The sequence below is a fragment of the Podarcis pityusensis genome, assembly GCF_964106645.2.
Source record: "Podarcis pityusensis genome assembly, chromosome: 8".
Lineage (NCBI taxonomy): Eukaryota > Metazoa > Chordata > Lepidosauria > Squamata > Lacertidae > Podarcis > Podarcis pityusensis.
Genome location: NC_138033.1, coordinates 14666711 through 14688108, shown reverse-complemented (window position 1 = coordinate 14688108; position 21398 = coordinate 14666711). Strand labels below are relative to the sequence as shown.

Below are 21398 nucleotides of genomic sequence, written 5' to 3'. Positions count from 1 at the left end.
AAAAAAAATACAATACAAAATAAAAGTAGTTAAAAACAATTCAATCTTTCCATTACTTATCTTTCATTTGCTTGTTTCCCAGACCTCCTCACACCTCCCTTTTCTGTATTCCAATTCAGTTTGTTAGTTCAGCAAATCCTTCCCCTCTTTGTTTATCCTAGTCTTTAATCTTAAAATATTGTAACATTAAATTTTTACCTATTAATAATCCATTTTTCATATTCCCTTATAATATTGCAGCTAAAAACCACTTAATTTCTATCCAACATCATTCTGACATTCATTAACTTTGAAGTATTTCTGTAAATAGACTTTTCCCATTCTTTCTTTCACCAATTAATCATCCACTTTTACTTTATTTAATCTTATTTCTCTTAAAACTTATATATCTAAGCTTATTCTTAAAACTTTTCCCCTAGGGTCAGAAAAAATTCCATTCCATGATTTTCCCATCTCTCATTAAAAGATAAAAACAACAACAGCAAATTATAATATATACATTTTAAATTCCCAATTTTCTTTCACCAACTCCCCTCCCCGGTTTCAGCCCCTAGCAATAGTTCCATCAATCTCGGAAAACCATCAACCCAGAGATCTTAAGTCCGAGGCTCCTAAATCTCTTTCATGTCCCCTCTGCCGGTCTTTTTGGTAGTCTTTGGTGTTAAAGAACAGATCTCGGTGAAGCTCCAACCCGTTGGTAGTCATATTCCTTCTTAGCAGGTATGCCAGACTTCCGTAGTTAGAAGTAGGGCCTATAGGATATTCCAAATCTTGTTTCACACTCCTTTCAAATCCAAAGGCCCTAAAAACTCCAGCCTCCGCCTGACTCAGATTTGTGTCCCAAAAGTCATTTGATCTCCACATAGGGTGATCTCTCCATCTTTCATTTTCCAAACCAAGCCGGGCTTCCATCTCCAAAAACTGGCTCCTCATAGTTGCCATCCTGTAAGGCCTCAAGTTATAGTCCACCATTTGCCTCTGTAGGGTTACGGCTCCTCCTTGCATCACTTTAATCACAACAGATTCCTCCTTCTCAGATTCTTCAATTTGTTCAGTTGGAAAAGATTCTTGTGCCGGATTCTTTTCAACTTCTTTACTAATGCCCACTTTTGTTCCCAAGGTTACAGCATTAGTAGCCATAACATTTATCTGGTCTTGCAGCTTTCCCAACAAATAAAATGTTCTATTCAATTGACACTCGACTTCCTTCCCGACCGCCATCCTTAAGAAGTCCAAGGTCAAAGCTAGTTTCTCAAAACTTTTATCTTAAGCAATTTCCCAACTGCATCCTTACGACAATATCCCAGAGCTCCCTCTAGAGGGACACAAGTTCCTTTTATCACTCCTTCCAGCATAGTCCCAAAGGTCCCAAACGTAAGATTGTAACAATTCCTTCCTTCTTTTTAAATACTGAAACGGATAGTAGAAACAAAGTCTTTCTTTTATATCTTGATAGCTAGCTTGTATCTTGACAGCTAACTTGACAGCTGTCAGATTTATCCGTCAACGGGCTCTCACAGACCGCTCCCGGTTTTAGGGAAATGGCGCTTCAGTTCCCAAATTTTAACCCTCACCTGCAGGCTTCCCTGCTTCTAAGAAGATATTGATAGTAGTTTCAATCAGTGGAGTTTAGATCCTTTACGTAAGACTTTCCACGACCTTAGTTAACAAGTTCTTTGCTTCAGTTGCTTTTCTGATGTTAGGATTTAAGTCTTTTTCAAACGTCTTTCAAAGCTTCCTCTTACAGTCTCTTTGCTTTGATCTGTTTACAAGAACGGAAGGCGGACTTCCTGTTTATGCCTTCCCGCTTCGGTGCCGAATTAAGTTATTTTCCCCTTTAAATCCAATTTTATCCTACTCACGGGTAGTTGCTTTCGAAGTCAAATTGTCCCAGGAAAAAGTCAGCGCTCTCCGATAACGGCTGTGCGGCTTCACTCCACGGAAGAAGCAGTCGACTCTCAGCACCGCACCGCTCACCCCTTCTCGCTCCGGAGCCTGTAAAAGGGTCCCTTCGCAGGTTGGGGGGGCGCAAAAGGTGCCCGCCAAGTCCCCACGTTCACAGGCTTCACCCGCCTGTGATTTTTGAAGGGTCCCCGCTTCGCCGCAGCGGTCAGACCTGATCCCGCGGAGCTGGTCCCTCAGAAACTCAGAGGGAATCCGCCATTACCGATGGCGCCAACCCGGAAGTCCATAGCAGTCCTATTATTTTGAAGGAGATTCTTCTTACGGCTAAATGGGAGGTTAGGAATGGGGCTTTATATTTCTTTGTATCACAACCCTGGTGTGAAATTCCATGCCATGGCTAGATTCTGATTTAAACAGAGGCACTATTTGATTTATTTTTAATTTTTTAACCTTTCCCCTGCTCCTGATGCATTTGGCAATGATTGGGTTTTCTTATTTAATTGATTTAATCTAACAGAATTTATATACTGTTGGATAGTAAGAAAAACTTCACAAAAATATAAAATAAAAATTTAAAATTATTAATAAAACCAGGTATTTAGGAATTATTCAAAAGATGATTGAAATCAACAGAAGCTAAAATGAGATAAAACACACGAAGCTTCTGCTTGCCTAAACAAAAAATCATGAGAGTTGAACAGTACAATTCAGACTATTTAGCCCAATCTACGACACAATGGCTCTATAATGAAGGATACAATTACAGGACCTTAGCAAAGCGTCATCTGGCGTCTACTTAAATGCTTCTGGTGAAAGAGTCCCAAAGCTCCCAGGGCAGACGATTCCCCTTCCTTAGCCTTTGAAAGCATGGTGATGATAAGCCCATGGTGGAGTCTGGAGGAAGAAGGTTTGGCAATAGTTTGCAGCATTCAGCAAATGCAAGCTTCGTCATAGAATCATAGAGTTGGAAGAGACCACAAGGGCCATCGAGTCCAACCCCCTGCCAAGCAGGAAACACCATCAGAGCACTCCTGACATATGGTTGTCAAGCCTCTGCTTAAAGACCTCCAAAGAAGGAGGACCACAGACAGCTCCCAGGGAAGAGACAATTTGTGCTCTGTGTTAACTGAGCCATTATATCTGTGAGCCTCCAGATGTTGGGCTATTTTGCTGTGAAAACCAAAATGTCACTGCCTCCTTTCTACATACAGAAAATCCAGTTAGACTTCAGCACTGACAATGGGAAACACTTCCCCCCAATTGTTTCTGATGCCAGTTCTGTTACCTGCTGCCTAAGGCTACATTCACACCATAAATTAAAAGCAGCAGGATACCAATTTACACAGTCATGGCTTCCCCTGAAGAATTCTGGGAGTTGTTGTTTGGGAAGGGTGTTGAGAGTTGTTAGGAGACCCCCTCCCCCATTTCTCTCTCAAAGCTGCAATTCCCAGCATTCCCTGGGAAAAGGGATTGATTGTTAAATTACTCCGAGAATGGTAACTCTGTAAGGGGAAGAGGGGCCTCCTAATAACTCGCAGCAGCCTTAGCAAATAACAGCTCTCAGAATTGTTTGGGGGAAGCCATGACTGTGCAAAGTGGTCTCAGAATGCTTTCAATCGATGGTGTGAATAACTTACTGGTCAGTTCCACCTGCCATTGGCACCCTGCCTCCAGCCCCACCAGTCCCAAATGGGGATCAGTCACAACCATTAAAATTTTAATTGAACTGAACGGAACTTAACCCCAATCCCTAGTTATAGTCACCCTTGTGCCTAGTTCTATTAATTTTAGGGGAGACAAGCAAGCAAGGAACTTTCTCCACCAATCTATTTGGTTAGGCACCCAAGGTGAAACAAATGTTTGCATGCATTTTTGCAAGTTGAGGATATTTCCAGGAATCCGTGGCCCCCTGGAGGAAAACTCAGATAATAAATGACCACATAAGGAGATGCAATCTCAAATGCATAAGGAGATGCAATCTCAAATTCTATGATTCTATGGTTCTGGATCTGCTGGAACTGGCATAGCAATTACACTTGGCTGTTTCCTTAGGTGAGTCATCTGAAGTTACAGAAAAGAGCTGGCAGGTTCTACATCTGATTTAAAAAGCTCCTTTCAAGCAATTTCCATGTGGTTGAATGAGAACAAAAGAAAAGACCAGCTGGATCAGGCCAAAGGGTTTTAAGTCCAGCGTCCTTTTCCCACAATGGCCAAACAGGTGCATTATACATGAGCATAATGCCATTCTCCCACTCATGAACCCCAGAAGCTGCTATTCATAGGGGAGTTGCTCCAGCCCCTTGATAATTTTTGTTGGCCTTTTCTACACCTTTTGCAGTTCTACAACTTCAGTTTGTGGGTACAGTGACCAGAACTGAACATAGTATTCCCAGTATGGCTGCACCATAGATTTGCATAGAGGTACTGCTAGCGGAGAGGTAGTACCTCTGGTGAGGGGACAAATTGTGATCCTTCTGCTGGGGTAGTTTGTCTATCTTTGGTCCCCACCCTGCATTCAGCTCTCACCTGTTGCTCCTAGAAGCTGTCAGCATGCAACAGTGGCTACACCGCCGGGAAATGGCTTTAACTGGGCAGTTAAAACCAGGTGTCAGCAACCTAAGGCCCATGGGCTGGAAGCGGCCTGCGGAGGTTGTTTGACCAGCCCTTGAGCTGCCCCCGAACCAAGCTGCCTGCTTGGTGCGCTGTGCTAAACCGGTGCAGCGCAGTGCGGGGACTCGCTTCAGTGGCGCTGGAAATCGTGTCTGTGCAGACGCAGATGCTGGAAATCGCGGGTGCGCACGCTCACGCATGATCCGGCACATGAAGGGATCTCCGCAGGACCGATCCGGCCCAGGCAAAATAAACTTTGCTGACCCCTGGCTAAAATAGGTGAGGGTAGCCAATGTTGGAAAAAACACCCTGGGGGTGCCTGCAAGCCCCCGAAACTCTGAGTGTCCTCTGATGCTGCAGATGTGATTTACATCAATCTCATCTGCAGCATCGGAGGAATGAAATTGCTAACAGCCAACGGGTCTCAAACCCTTGGTGAGTTAGGGACTCGCCTCACAAGTGAAGACAGGCTCTGTTGGACTGAGTGGATGAGACCAATGGTCAAGAGTGTGGTTTCTGCACATGCTGTAAGAGGGAAGAGAGGGGCAAACAGGGCTTGTCAACCTGGGAAGGTAGCCTATCTAGGAGAAGAAAAACCTCTGATCCTAAACCTCCACTGCCTTGTGGGATATCTACAGGAGAAGAAAAGGCTAAGGAGTAAACCCTACACAAATCCAGAGTGGAGTCCCTAGACAGTTGGATGGCAACTTGTGCCACTCCTTCCAGCAAGTTCTGCAGTCAAGCTGGTGCCAAAAGTATTGCTCTGCTTTCTTTTAGACCACATTAGCATGGCCAAGAGGGAGGTCTGCTCGCCTAGACAGCTCGGGACCTCCATTTACACTGCTCAGGCTTGCACCCTGGGAAGGTCACTTCAATGCTGCTAACATAGCAGTTTGACTTCACTGCCCGAGGCACACTCCATTGTCTCTTGAGGCAGAGGGATGCCAACACCTCTGATGTTAGTAGTTTTGTTTTTGGTTCCTTTCCTGATGATTCCCAGAAGGGAATTTGCCCTTTTCGCAGCAGCCACACATCCAGCTATCAGCTGATTATACCAACCCAGTCAGGTCAAATCCTGCTTATTGACCCACCTTGTGACTCAGGTGTGGGTTTCAGAGCTTCACGGCAAAGGCTAACATCCTTGATGAAAGAGGATGTGGAAAGACATTTCCTGCCAATGTACCCAACCTCACCCAGTTACAATTTCCCAATCTATTTCTACTCACCGAAAGTATATTTGCTGCAACAGGTTTGTGGTGTGTTTCCCAAGTTCCTCAGATGAGAGAGGATTTTTGTACTTGTTTATACAGAATTGTCTACTTCCTCTTCTTGGTTCTTCTTCTTCTTCTTCTTCTTCTTCTTCTTCTTCTTCTTCTTCTTCTTCTTCTCCTCCTCCTCCTCCTCCACCACCACCACCACCACCACCTCCAGATCAGCCACCCCCTTAACCTGGGAGATAGCAGGTTGGAAAGAACCTTAACCTAGGGTGGAGCTTCAGAGAGCATAGCTTCAGCAAGGAATCACTTAGCAAGGAACTGCTCAGGTTGATTTTGCAAGCTTTTATAGTAGGCAGCCCCACAGGATTGGCTCTCCAGGATCACCTGGTTTTCACCAACAACTGGTATTTCAGAAGCATTGCTGGCTCTGACCATGGAGGCTGAGCATAGCTATAATGGCTAGTAGCCTCCGATAGCCATTTCCTCCACTAATTTGTCTAAACGTATTCGAAAGCCAACTAAGTTGGTGGCCATCACTGACTCCTGTAGGTTCAGTTCAGTTTTGTGGGGTGGACTCCATCCTGATGGCCTCAGAAGGCCCCTTGTTTGTATCATGTATTCAGATGGCCACCTTCCAGAGCTATCAATGCAGTGGATTAAGGATATAAAGAAGCCCAGATAAAAGGTATCAAAATCAAGATGTTGAGTCCCAATTAGGCAATTGTATGCATACGAGGTTGCACCAACCAGAGTGGTCAGATTACATTTGCTGCGTAGAACAAGGATCCATTTGTTCCAGTGCAAAGGGCAAATATTTCCCATGATTTTCAACAGCCAGCCATTATACTTCTTTCTCTGTTAATTATTTCCTTCTCCCACTCCATGCCAAAGCACTTCAATGGCAACCCATACAGAAAGCCAAGCAGTCCATGTATAGGACAGGAAGGAGGTGGGTGCCTGGGATGTATGTATGTGTAGGCGTTAAGGATGTGCACATCCCCCTTGACCCAACCTGAGTTGACTTGGGGAACACCCAACCTGGTCCATGGGGCAGAGCTAATGCTGAACTGGGTTTTGTAAGCCCTTATTAAATGTATGAGATGCTGAATCACCTTCCACCGTCAGCCAAGAGCAGGAGGCTTCCATCCTGTTGGTGTCTGCTTCCCGTGCACATTATCTGAGGGAAACAAGCTGGCAAAGCAGACTCCTGCGGCTTTTCTGCCCCATACTCCATCCCCTGACAGCCCTGGGCCATTCTGTGCTTCCCAGCCCAATGCAATAAAGCACACCTGTTGTTGTTGGGGACATCTGTTACTTGGTCAGAACAGCAGCAGCTGCTGGGGAACCCATCAAAAGTACAGTCCACAGGCTTATAAATCACACAGGCTTATAGGGATGTATTTCCTCACCTTAGCTTTGCACAGGCATAGAAATCAAGTCCTGTAGCAAACAAGAGGCTACAGTTAGGTAACCAGGGGCATCAACTTGGGTCTCATGTTATGGATGCCCAGCGCACATGATGTGATGTCATGACGTCACAGGCTCTGAGGCCTCAGATGTGACTTCCAGTGCTTCATAGGGCACCAGAACTTGCATGAGAGGCCTTGCAGTGTGGGTGCTGAGCACCCACAACAAATTTTTGTGGGTGCCTGGGCCCCCAGGGCCCCCTATAGTTGGAACCCCTGTAGGTAACGAAGCAATAATTTTATCAGAAGAGCAAAAGTAACACCACAGGCATGGGCTGGAGGAAGAGCAAGGCCGTAGATTCAACTGTCAGTGTCAGCAAATTCCTTCACACTTCTTCACAGACATCCTAGCTCTTTTACAGCATCCTTTCCTTTATTATTCTCTTCACATTTACTTTTACTGAATATGCCTCTTAGGTTATCTATCAATATATAGGCATATCAATAAGTTTTTCATCACGGGAACATGCTGGCAAAGCAGATCCCTGCAGTTTTCCTGTCCAGTACGACATCCCCTCACAGGCCATGGCCTCCTGCAATTTACACTGTCCACAGTTAACCATGGCTTATTACTGCTTTACCACAGATTCTTGTTTATAAAAAGTGTTGTTTACATAGTCACACTGAGCACAGGTACAAGCTGACTCTACATATGGATAGATGTCGTTTGAAAGAGTATACACTTGTTGATTTGTGCAGTTCAGTTGCTGCGTCCACGGGTACATACACTGCACACTCATTAAGCGTTTCATGTGAATAACTGTGTGAGTTTACAGCTCAGCTGTTTGTGTACACAGGTTCACAGATTGTACATTTGTTGAAAGTAACACATGAACCTTTGTTCCAGTTATTGAGTTGCACCATACTTCTGCTGGTGGTGCAATCTGGTTTGAAGGGCATAACAAAAGCAGCCAAACCAACCTCTGTGAATTATAGAAGTGAACAGAATAAAAAAAATGCTGTATTTTCAAATTTTTAATCAGCAACAATCCACGAATCATAGTTGAAGTCTTAGAAAAAGGACAGCATCAGCACAGCACTTTAAGAAAGGAAAATATTCAGATGAAATACAAAAACAAATGTTCAAAAGCATACAGTGATGGGGCTTGATGGAGATCACCAGGAATCACAATCCAGTTTGGCACCACCACCAAGAAGGCCCTGAGTCATGTTACTGCCTGCTGCACCTCTGGTCTATGCACATTACCAAAATCCCTAAGGAATTAGAAATTAGAAATATCATTTAAAACCACACATACTTTCCCTCCATAGCACAAACAGTGTATTAATATGCAGATTGGTTTTGAACATACCCTTGTCAGATCTTGAACAATACCATAATATTAAAAACTCTGTAGACATATTATTCTGTTCCAGTACAGTCAAATGATCTGGGGGACACCACAATAATTAATGTGTTATCACTGCTCCATTGTAGGCTTTTTATTCTTCCAAAGTCTATCAGTAGTTTTTGCCATGCTGTAATGAGGTCTACTTTGAGTGGGAGATTTAAGGAAAGAAAAAATATTGGGGGGAAGCATCATCATCCTAACTGCTGCCATCTTTAGCAAGCGTTAGGTTTTTCTTTGAGCTGATCTTTCCTGTAATGTCTGGACTCCTGTCATTAAATTATCATGATGGCATTTTGCAAGCTTTTCTAAATCTTGCATTATTTATATACCCAAATGCTTGTTAGGGGAATCTTTTTCATAGGCCATTTAGAGCAACTTGTCATTCTGTCCACATTTCTATAAACGATGCCTTTTATTTTTAAAAAGAAGATAAAGAATTGCTGCAAGCTCAATGTGCTAGAGCATGCACTTGACACTGAAAAGGCCCCAGATTCTATTCACGGTCAGGAACAGCTCAAAATATTTCATGGAGGACAAGGTCACAAAGATATACACCCCGTTCCACATACTGAATTCAGTCAGATTGACAGCTGAATCTCCCTTCAGCACTGCCAACAGAATATTTTCCTCCACTACATCTTGGGGCAAGAGGTTAGCTAAGACAACACCGAGGGAGATAGTTTAGGGGGCTCAGTGGGAATGGTTTGTCTCTGTTTGGGGGGCGGGAGCTGCTGCTTCCACCCCACTCCCCAGCATTCATAATCTGCCACCATTCACCACTTTAGGCAGGTGTCTAGTGGTATATAGGATAGCCTTTCCTTGGGATCTGCAAGTTGGGCTGCATATGCACAGCTATAAAAAATGATCTGAAAATGATCTTAAAAAACCCGTATTATAGTTCAAAATGTAAAATCCCGATTTCAGTTCTACAGCACCATCTGGTGTCACAGTGTTATAATACATTTAAAACACCTTTAATGAATGTAGCGGAGTCCTAGGTCGGAGAAAGACTGCCATCTGAAATCTTGCCACCAGCATTCAACCTTTGCAAACCTAGGACTTACTTTTAGCCCAAACACACAGGGGTGGGGGTGGGGGTGGGGAGCACATTTTAAACTTTTAGCACCTATTTGTATGATGCTTGTGGAGACAAACAGTAGGGCCAGTACTGAGTTAGAGGGGCCCTTGGTGTGATTCAGCTCCCTGTATGTGATGGCTTGAGAATACTCTTCGCAAGAAATGCTTCTGCTCACTCAGAGATACATAGATACAGCTTTTATTTTACATATGTACAAGCAGCACACATAGCTACACGTCCGAATCCTGTGAGTCAGATTCCCGGAGTGATTTACTTCCGCCCCTTTTCCAGCAGAAGAGGCGCGGCATTCTCAACTGATGTCTCTGCCCTCTCCGCTTTAACCCTCTCCGTTCCTGAGCAGATGGAACTGACACTGCATCGCTATCCGTGCCAGAACTTCCTGTGCGGGGTTGAGGCTCTTCTCCAGCATCTGAGAGCCTTTCCTCCTCCTGGCTTTCCCCCTTTCCTGCACTGGCTCTTCCTGCCCCCCTTCGTCTGCTTGTCTCTCCTCCTCCCCTTCGTACTCCGTCAATACCATGACACTATAGCTGTCTGGTCAATCTACTGGCTGGTGCCCAGTGTCATTTTTTAAAGCACATTCAGGTTGCTTGCATTCACAGTTGGCTCTGGATTTATAATAGTGCTTAAAAAACCAACAACTTAGAGATGGAAAGAAGATAATGTACCTACCAGAGAAGAATGGCAGATCAAGTTGATGGATTATGCTGAAATGGCTAAAAATTACCGGTAGAATCAGAAATCAGGAAGACCAAAATTTTTAATAAGGAATGGGGGAAATTTATACCTTATCATTAAGACCATTGTAAACGGTTAAAATCATTAGTAGGATTGGAATATCACTTGTAGTTTAATGGTGAATTTTGAATACAATGGAGAGATAAAAGATTTGGATTATCATAAAAGATGCAGGAAGAAATGATTGACAGTAGGACCCACAAAGAGGAGGGAAGGCCAAGAGATTCCTTGGAATCTAGTTTTTATGTTGTATATTGGATATGTGACTGTAAAATTATAATCTGAAAAACCAAATGAATAAATTTAATAATAATGATAACAAACAACAATTTAGAATGTGGAGGACATTACAGAGGCAACAATGAATGGGGCATAAAGGAGGACCTTGCAGGGGCAATAATTAATGGGTCATCCCCACCCCTATTCAGAACAGGAGATCCTCAAAGTCAGAAGCTCTACCCTTAACCTCTAGGATGTACTTCCTCCTTCTCTCTTCTCCTCTGACTTTTAAAGCTGATAAGAAGTCACAAGAGTGACCTCTCTGCCTTCAGTGTTTGCCCTTGTTGTGCCAAGCTGTTGGCTGGCTTCCTTTTGTTTGCAGAATGGGGAAAGGATTGTGGGAGAAAGAGGAGAAACCACAATCCTGTGTTATTTCTGTGGGTGTTATAAAAAACAAACCAACCCTCCAGCAACATGCTACATCAGACTCCTGTATTAGTGACGGATAAGGCAGGAGAAAAACAGACAGCAAATTCTACAATTCGGAGCAGCTGTTCCCCAGAACGGAAAAGCAGCTCAAGATATTTGGGTGAGTTCCTTGGTCTTTATCCTGCTTTGTCTCTAGCTAGAGTCCTTCTTCAACTCTATGCATATAAACTCTCCAATGTATTTAGTAACCCCAGTATCTGTCTTGCAATGTACAACAGGTGCTGGTATATATTAGGAGTTGGCACAGAAATTTACAGTGGTACCTTGGTTTGTGAACTTAATCCATTCCAGAAGTCCGTTCTTAAACTAAAGCATTCTTAAACCAAGGCGTGCTTTCCCATAGCAGCGGGGGACTCAATTTACAAATGGAACAGATTCAACAGGAAGTGAAACATGTTCTTATTCCAAGGCAAAGTTCACAAACCAAAACACCTACTTCTAGGTTTGCAGTGTTCTTAATCCACGTTGTTCATAAACTAAGCTGTTCTTAAACCAAGGTACCACTGTACTCTGTGTCTTTTTTTAAAAAAAAATTGATTGGTGTTTGAATCACTCTGTGCTTTTTATGCTTTGATATACGCTCTGGGTTCTGAGTCATTCTGTATAAACGAATTTCTGTTGTCCCATTCGTTATAATGGGGAATCTAGACATAGCTAGAACGCCTCTCCCCCTTTTAGCCAAAATGACTCTTGTTTGCAGACACAGGAGCTACCTTGATCTATAAATTTTAAAATCTTCTGTCAGAACTGGATGCAATTAGCAGGCATGACCACCCCGTCAGAGGGGATGGAACCTGGGAAATTTCAGAATGATAGCTGTAGCCTTTACCATTTTGGGGTGGGTTGTTGTTGTTTAGTTGTTTAGTCATGTCTGACTCTTCATGACCCCATGGACCAGAGCACTCCAGGCACTCCTGTCTTCCACTGCCTCCCGCAGTTTAGTCAAATTCATGTTGGTAGTTTTGAGAACACTGTCCAACCATCTCGTCCTCTGTCGTCCCCTTCTCCTTGTGCCCTCAATCTTTCCCAACATCAGGGTCTTTTCCAGGGAGTCTTCTCTTCTCATGAGGTGGCCAAAGTATTGGAGCCTCAGCTTCAAGATTTGTCCTTCCAGATTGGCTTCACTATTATCAGATAATGGAGGCATACAATTTGGATAAGAAAATTGGCTTCCAGATGGAAAAATCAAAACTAGAAACAGAATTGTTAGAACCCAAAACTAAGAATTTGTCAAGAATGTATAACTTGCTGTTGAAATGGAATACTCAGGATGAAACGGTGAAATCTGCTATGATTAAATGGGCACAAGACGTTGGACATAATATAATGATGGCTGACTGGGAACAGTTGTGGACCACAGGTATGAAGTTTACGGCATGTAATGCCCTAAGAGAGAATATTATGAAAATGATATACAGGTGGTACATGACCCCAGTCAAGCTTGCAAAAATCTATCATTTGCCCGATAATAAATGTTGGAAATGTAAAGAAACCGAAGGTACATTCTTTCACCTTTGGTGGACGTGCCCATGGATTAAGGCTTTCTGGGAAATGATATATAATGAACTGAAAAAGGTATTTAAATATACCTTCTTGAAGAAACCAGAGGCCTTTCTCCTGGGCATAGTCGGCCAATTGGTGTCAAAGAAAGATAGAACTTTTTTTATGTATGCCACAACAGCAGCAAGAATACTCATTGCAAAGTATTGGAAGACACAAGATTTACCCACTTTGGAAGAATGGCAGATGAAGCTGATGGACTATATGGAACTGGCAGAAATGACTGGCAGAATCCGAGACCAGGGAGAAGAGTCGGTGGAAGAAGAGTGGAAGAAATTCAAAGATTATCTACAGAAATATTGTAAAATTAATGAATGTTAGAATGATGTTGGATAGAAATTAAGTGGTTTCCAGCTGTAATGCTTTAAGGGATATGAAAAAAGGGTTATAAATAGGTAAAAATCTAATGCTATTATTTTTAAGATCAAGGATTAGGATAATTAAAGAGGGTAAGGATTTGCTGAACCAACAGATTGAAGTGGAATACAAAAAAGGGAGGTATGAGGAGGTCTGGGAAACAAGCTAAAGGAAAATAAGTAATGGAAAATTTGTGTGTTTTTAACCATTTTTATTTTGTATTTTTGTTATTTTTTTTCACTTTTATTGTAATATTTTAAAAAATCTTAATAAATATCTTATAAAAAAAATAATAATTTGTCCTTCCAGTGAGCACTCAGGGCTGATTTCCTTAAGAATGAATAGGTTTGATCTTCTTGCAGTGGGTGGGTACAATAGGATAAAAAAAAAGGAGGGGGAGAATCACAGGCGCTAAACATGATATTTAGATAAACAGTTCATTGAATGTTGATATCATTACAGATACACCAGTCTTGTTGTCTCTTCTGTGATCCTTCCCCATCAACATGCAGGAACTCCTGGGATTTTTGCTCTTCTCAGTTTTAATACAGACAGGTCAGTAGAGCCTGGTAAGCACTCCTGTGGGAAATGTAGCTTCATTGGAAGGAGTAAATTATTTTCCATTCCCTGGCAGATAGTTTAAGAGCTTTCCAAAACAGACTTAAACTGGGTCAGACAGGCACATCTATCAATTTAGGTTCCTCTCAGTTTCTCACTTTTCCCATCTTAAATTGAATTCTACACATTTCCACATCCACCAGCAATTGTAATTATTTTTAATAAGTCTTCAAGGATATGCATTAGCATTTTGGTATGAAATATGCTTTGATGTGCATTTTTTCCAAAGCAAGCACCCTACTGTAATGCATTTTGGTATGTTCTTTTCGGTGCATTTTTAATACACACTTAATGTGCACCTTTACACTCAGTACTTGGCCAGAGAGCTGCATTACAAAATTCAGACAAGTGCAGATTTCAGCAGATGGTGACGTTTCAGTTCACAAGTCGTTTCAGAAAGTGCCAATTAGGGAGGTCCGTTTTGAAATGTGAACTGAATTGGTTGTCTCCCCAATCCCTATGCTGACATCACATTCCATTCTGAATATGTAGTCCATCCCTTTTGCTAGAGAGCTATGGGAAGTGCAGTACTGCAAAGGGAGTTAGATTTCTAAGAGAAAGAATTCTCAGCAACCCCACCAAACTCCTTTCCTAAGATTTTGGGTTGGAAGCCACAGAACTGTTTATCATTTTTGGTACATTGTTTTTTATTTATTTATTGAAACAGTTTGTATACTGCTTAGCTGCAACAATCTCTAAGCTGTTTAAAAAGATGCAATACAAACAATTAAAAAATCAGTTTAAACTAGAAGATCAAACTTCAACTAAAAAACCTGCTGTAACAACAACAAGTTTTCAATAGGCACCAGAAGTTCAGCAGGGAGAGAGCCTCTCTGACCTCCGCTTAAAGGGATTTCCATAAAATTAGGTCCTTGACATCCAGTCCTCTGTTCCTGGTGGATCTGAGCCATGCATATGAGCCATAGGGAACCACTAACAGTTCCTCCCCTGAAGATTTAAGTGATCAGGCAGGAATATGGGGAATTAGGCAGTCCTTGAGGTCTCCTGGGGTGGATCTACACAAAGGAAAAAACCACTATAAATAAGTCAGAAATTAAATTGTTGTAACAAAACAAAAGAAAAAACCCTATGTAAAAATAGCATAGAAAAATTGTTTGCTCTCTGGTGCCATCTGGTGTTGCATGTTTATAATGCATTCAAAGCATTGTTTTTTGACTAATGTAGCTGAGTCCCTAGACCAGTGATAGCCAAACTTGGCCCTCCAGCTGTTTTGAGACTACAACTCCCACCATCCCTAGCTAACAGGACCAGTGGCCAGGGAGGATGAGAATTGTAGTCCCAAAACAGCTGGAGGGCCAAGTTTGACCATCACTGCCCTAGACCCAAATTGTTACGGTGCTTGTAAAGGAACACAATAACCTTGAAGCTGACCCAATAGCATAAGGACAGCCCCTGCTTACTTTTCAGCGCCGGAGTTATGTGCTGGTGATAGTCTGCCCCACACCTGTGGTCACACCTTGCCTTGTGAATGCATGAAGGTTCATGTTGCTGAAGGAAGTAATGCAGAGGCATGGCAGAACTGTGCAAATGGATATGACACTGTGTCGCTTTCTCTCCACCAGGCACTTCTCTGGAATGTGAAGTCTGCAGTGGCCTCGGCAGCAGCTGTGTTGGCAGGATGGAGAACTGTGACGCTGGCCAAGACACCTGTGTCATTGCCTACACGGAAACCTCATTAGGTTGGTCGTCTGAGACAGACAAGTCCGGAAATGCTTCCTTGCAGTGAGGATGGGCAGGGGAAGTTGTGCTCCCAGATCTCTACAGCCTCTACTAAGCCTACAGCTCAAATGAGAAGCAAGAGCTTTGCACACTTACAGCAAAGTGAGGACTTAATTTGCTCTTTCAGAACAAGAGTTTGACAGCAATCAGCCTCATGCCTTTGGCATGACAGAGCCAGGGACAGAACACTCAACTAGCATGACTCCTAATGGTTGGGAAGAGAAAGAGAAGGGATGCTTGTGTATGCCTATATACATAAAAATATAAGGCTGTTGTCACGCTGCAGTTTGCTGGGAGGGGAGGAAGAGGGGAGGAAGAGGGACAAGGCAAGCTGGGAGGGGAGGGACTTGGAGTGAGTTGTGGGGCAGATAGGCATGGGTGGGGTGAAAATGGAACTGGGGTTTAAACAGGTGTGGCGGAAAGGTGGTGTCAGGATGCTGTCAGCAGCCCCTGGCTGGTTGCCCAGGAAAGTATAAAGACAAGGAAAAGTTTCCTTCAGTCCTTTTTTATTTCAAACTTTACAGAGAGAGGCTGTAGAACCCAGACTTTTGGATAATGGTGTTGTCCCAAGTGAATCTCCACCCCCCCTGTCTCTCCCACTTCCTCATTAGTCACTTCTACGGGTGCTGCTAAGTGCCCTCTGTCTTCGAGTTCTTTGCTCTCCTACTTTCAAGGCTCTCTGGGTTCTGGGAGATGGTGGGTCTGGAATGCTTTCTAGTGACAATATGTCAGCCAGCTGCTGCTTTGGCTCTGCCTGCCCCTTCTCTCCCATTATTTCCCAACTTTTCCCTGCATCTGCCTCTGAGCTCTGACCTCCGCAAACCACTGTTTGTAAATCTAGACTGTCTTTCTTTTTCTCCTCCTTGGAAGGGTCAGGATGGGGAGGCGATCTCCACTATTCCTCCTCCTCTGCCCAGTCCCTGACGGGTGGCTATCAAAGAGGTAGGTGAGGTTGATGAGCAGCTCAAGCAGGGGCAGCAGTCTTGAGTGTGTGTACAAGTGTAAAAATTGTGATACCGTACCAATATTCATATCTTGAAAGAAGAAAAAGAAGAACAAGAAAAAGAATGGCGCCAATAAGCTTTGAATCTGGATGATCCTGTGCTGCTGAAACACCTGTAGGAACAACCCAGACGATTTTTCCCCCAGAGGAATTTCGACCCAGCTATACAAAGCTAATTTGCACAGGTATAGGGTGAGAATAGTTGGTGTCTGCAGCTTTCTAACCAAATCCCATTTTTTTTCCTGTGCAGGTGAAGCGACAACACAGTCAGTCTCAAAGAGCTGTGCATCCTCAAGTGTCTGCAACAGCCCCCCAACGTACATGAATTTTGGGCAGGGGAAATACATTCGCTCCCACATCACCTGTTGCGTGGGAGATGCTTGCAGGGCAGTATCTCCTCAATGTACGTATCTGTGAGTTGCCAGTGATCATACAATATGGAAAGTTCTTCTGTCCCTTTAAAACAGATGTGGGGAACTGGACGTGACCAGTGGGCCATATTCTTATCTCCCCTACCCTGCTGTGGGCCAAATAATTACAAATAATTATGGCCAGACTTATGGTGTTGTCCACAGGGGCATCCTTGGGGGAAGTTATCAGTGCCCACGTGGCCCAGTGGTGTAGTGTGGGGCTGGGAGGGGGTTGTGGCCCCAGGCGCATTTTGGGAGGGGGCGTGACCTATGCTCCTATGTTGTCTGGAGATGTATCTCAGAAGTAGAGCAATTGCTTTGCATGCAAAAGGTTCTAGGTTTGATCCCTGACATTTCCAGGTAAATTTGGGAATGTTTCTTGCCTGAAACCCTGGATAGCAACTGAGTGGCAATAGAGACATTATGAAGCTAGATAGACCAATAGCCTGATTCAGTTGAACATAGCTTCCTATGGTCTTCCGTGTTTATGTGTTATGTTTGGGGAAAAACAAGCAGCTAATAAAACTCTTTTAAAATTCACAATATTTCTGCACAGGGCTGCACCATCAGAATTCTTGAAGCCATGTTCAATACTTTTGTTTTTAATTGATTTTTATTAAGTTTTCAAAGATTTTAACAAATCTACTTCACAGGCAACGTGCCATTCTCTTAGATTTTTCTTTTTGGCCTCCCATCCTTCCGTTCCTGATGTTTTTGTTCCTATTCTTGGTTGCTGCCTTATACTTGTTACCAACCCCCCCATACCATTTTACCATTTTACCGTTTTTTTGTTTTATTTTTCTGCCACTCATATCTCGAATCCTGCTTGTGACTTCATATCACTGTAATACTTCATCAGATCTTCAAAAATAAAAATAAAAAAGCACCTCCAGTTTTCCATAGGACGTTCATCTTTGTTTTACAGTCACAATAGCCAGTACTTATTGGCAAAACCTATTGGTGTTTCGCAACTTTCTGACTAGTTGCAGGACCTTAGCCAGACCTAGCAGAGTAAACGCAGAGTTCACGAAAGCAATTGACAACTTGGCTGCAGACAGGATGGATGAAACAAGAACCAGGAACTTGTAGTTATAGCTGTTTATTATATACAGTGGACTAATTACAGGAACAGAACAGAACACAGATTTTTGACTAACTCTCTCATACATGACTCTCAACTCTCTCAACTGAAACTCGTACTAACACACTCCAGTTAGTAGGCCATTAATCATTATTCCCGTGAGAGAGCTTGACCAATCATAGAGCTGTCTCCATGCCTCTGTATCACCAGGCAGACTTACTCCTTCACATTGCCTTGGCTGTCAGCCAAACCTTAATTGACTCTGTGTGAGTAGCTGCATGTATTCAGATTCCCAACAGTACTTATAGATGTTTTCTGAATGTCTTCATGGGCAGCCCCATATGTTTGTAACTTCCTGTGTTTGTAACTTCCTACATTCGTAACTTTAAAATCCAGCAAGAAAATTAGATGGTGAGAATTGGAAGCATCCACACATGTGTGCTGCCTGGAGTGGGGAACAGAGGGAGTAGCTGAATTGTGTCAGCTGCCAACTTTGCTTTGCCTAACAAGCTAACCATTTACCATTTCCCTCTCTATATGGTTTCAGTGCCACCAGCATTGGACAAACCTAATGGCAAGCAGTGCCCAGGCTGCTACTCTTTGTTACCCGGTGGTTGTGAAACAGAGACAGTGGATTGCATTGGAACCGAGGACTACTGCCTTGAATTGGAGGAGAAAGTCACATATGGTAATTCTGAATTGCGGGTCTGCGAGTGGAGATTAGCTGGAGCCCCTGGTCAAACTGCTTCAATGGTTACCTGCTAACTCTGTCTGTAAAGCATAAGACTCTTAATCTTAGGGTTGTGGGTTCGAGCCCCATGTTGGGCAAAAGATTCCTGCATTGCAGGGGATGACCCTTCTGGTCTCTTCCAACTCTACGATTCTAAGGCAATTATTTGAGGTCAACTACAAAGAGCAACAGGGACGCGGGTGGCATTGTGGGTAAAACCTCAGCGCCTAGGACTTGCCGATCGTCAGGTCGGCGGTTCGAATCCCCGCGGCGGGGTGCGCTCCCGTTGCTCGGTCCCAGCGCCTGCCAACCTAGCAGTTCGAAAGCACCCCCGGGTGCAAGTAGATAAATAGGGACCGCTTACTAGTGGGAAGGTAAACGGCGTTTCCGTGTGCTGTGCAGGCTCGCCAGATGCAGCTTGTCACGCTGGCCACGTGACCCGGAAGTGTCTTTGGACAGCGCTGGCCCCCGGCCTCTTAAGTGAGATGGGCGCACAACCCTAGAGTCGGACATGACTGGCCTGTATGGGCGGGGGTACCTTTACCTTTACCTTACAAAGAGCAACAAAGGCCCTTATGGCACCTTCAAGCCTGACAAATTTGTTATGGCATCAGCTTGCATGGACCACAGACCTCTTCATCAGATGCCCGATGTGTTATCTTTCGTTGCAACTACACATATCTGCAGTTGGAGCGGTTTGGAAATGCAATGACATCAAAAGGAAAGGCAATGACCTTATTAAAAGTGACCATTCCATGCCATGAAACAGACATGGAGTGGAAATAGTTCATCTGCTCATCCCAAATTTCTGGGCAGGAATGGGGATCTTGTGTACCTCCTGGTGTTAAGAACATATAAGAAGAGGCGCTGCTGAATCAGGCCAAATGCTCATCTACTCCAGCATCCTGTTCTCACAGTAGCCAACCAGATGCCTGCAGAAGACCCACAAGAGGGACATAAGTAGAACAGCACTCTCCCTGATTCCCAGCAAATGGTTTTCAAAGGGCTACTGCCTCCAACAGTGGAGGTAGAACATAGCCTTTGTGGCTAGTCACCGCATATAGCCTTGTCCTCCATGAATTTGTCTAATCCTCTTTTAAAGCCATCCAATTTGTGGGCCGTCACAGCCTCTTGTGGGAACAAATTCCATATTTTAACTAATCACAGTACTTCTTCTTCTTTTGTCCACAAGGTTGGACCACACTTCCCATCATCCCTGACCATTGGCCATGTTGGCTGGGGCTAATGAAAGTTGGGGTCCAGCAACACCTGGAGGGCCACAGACTCTCAGGTCCTGGGCTGGTGTTTTCTATTCTTTCATCCCTTGGCTGGTTTAGGATACATTTCCTTGTATATCTAGTCTACTGGGTTTTCAACAAGGCCTCCGTTGACATGGATAGGGAATAGCTACCATTGTGAGGCCAGGTTATTTCTCTCTCCCGCTCTCTGTCTAGCTCTTTCTCCTGACCCTGAACTTTTTGTTTCCAGGTAAATTCACCTTCAACGTCATCATGAATGGCTGTGCTTCCCAACCCGCCTGTGCTGCAAAAGTGGGCAAAGTGGCTACTGCAGGGGTTTATACTGATATTACGAAAGCTGAGTGCACACCAGCTCCCATTTCAGCTTAAATGAATCATCAGCCACCTGACATCCTCCTCACTATTGATCCTTATTAGAGATTGTGTTATATTCTTCCTGTACTAGGTAGCAAGGATATTGCTTCTAAGAAGATAAGAAGAGCCCCACTGAATTAGACCAAAAGCCTAGGGAGATGCCACAAGTTGTTCCCTCTGTGTTTGAATTCTTCTCTAATGTAATTTCCTCCCAAAGAGGACATTGACTGCTGCTTTTTGATGACCAATAAAAACTAGCTAAACAGCAATGCAAGGTAATTTCTCTCTCTGTATACCTCAATCAGTTTTATATAGGGAAATCCATTTCTGGCCAGCTGCATTGATATTCCTAATGACCTTTTTATTACAGTGATGTACCTTCTTGGTTGGCTTTGGGTAGTGCAACCTAAGGCATTGACTATCATTGAATGCAAACTATGGCTTCATAGGGGTCCCTTGAAAGTGGACTGTCTGCACCAATCAGCTAATGGACACTGATAATGAGCCCTTCTGAAGTTGCCATCTGGCTTCATAATGATGGCAAGCGCTGCTATGATTTATTGGGCTCGAGATGTGGGTCATAATATAGAAACAGAATCATGGGGGAAACTGTGGTGATGGAGCCAGCCGTCACAAATGGCGCAGTTTAGCATAAAATAAAGACACAGAGAGCCAGCAATATTTTCAGGATGGTATGAGCAGCTCCTTTCGAACTTCTCTTCTCTCCCGTAACTTTTATTATCCTTTGTTCTCTCCTCTTGCATGGCCATTTGCCAATGTCTCACATTACCTACATCCGGTCATAGCTTTAACCCACCCATAACCATATAAGGCTATGCACTTAATACACTGCAAGGCACGGACATGCAGGTCACCGAGGTCAGCGAGGCACCAGGTGGCGCTACAAGCCTTTTCCATGACTTCCTGGCTCCCACACTGTGGAAATCAGATTTGGAATTCCCAGTGAGTTATGCTTCGAAGGAAAACTACATGAAAATGATTTTTAGGTGGTACCTAACACCAAACAAATTGGCAAAGATGTATAAATCAAAATCAAAATTTGCTGGAAATGTAAAGAAACAGAAGGCACATTTTACCATATGTGGGGGAGGTGTAGAGTAGCCAAGGGTTTCTGGGGAATGATTTATAATGAGCTAAAAAAATAATAAAAAAATTCAACGAGACACCGCCCCA

At 43.6% G+C, this 21398-nt stretch overlaps 1 protein-coding gene across 1 annotated transcript; it reads left to right on the top strand.

Annotated features, from left to right (window-relative positions):
* The first annotated feature begins 11038 nt into the window (after positions 1-11038).
* Positions 11039-20473, top strand: LOC308484448 (phospholipase A2 inhibitor NAI-like). The gene is made up of 6 exons (XM_081019412.1): positions 11039-11192; positions 13472-13564; positions 15211-15327; positions 16621-16773; positions 18409-18549; positions 20080-20473. Exons 2-6 carry the CDS (start codon positions 13516-13518, stop codon positions 20217-20219), a joined length of 600 nt encoding a protein of 199 aa, XP_080875538.1. The 5' UTR covers positions 11039-11192; positions 13472-13515; the 3' UTR covers positions 20220-20473.
* Positions 20474-21398: the final 925 nt, after the last annotated feature.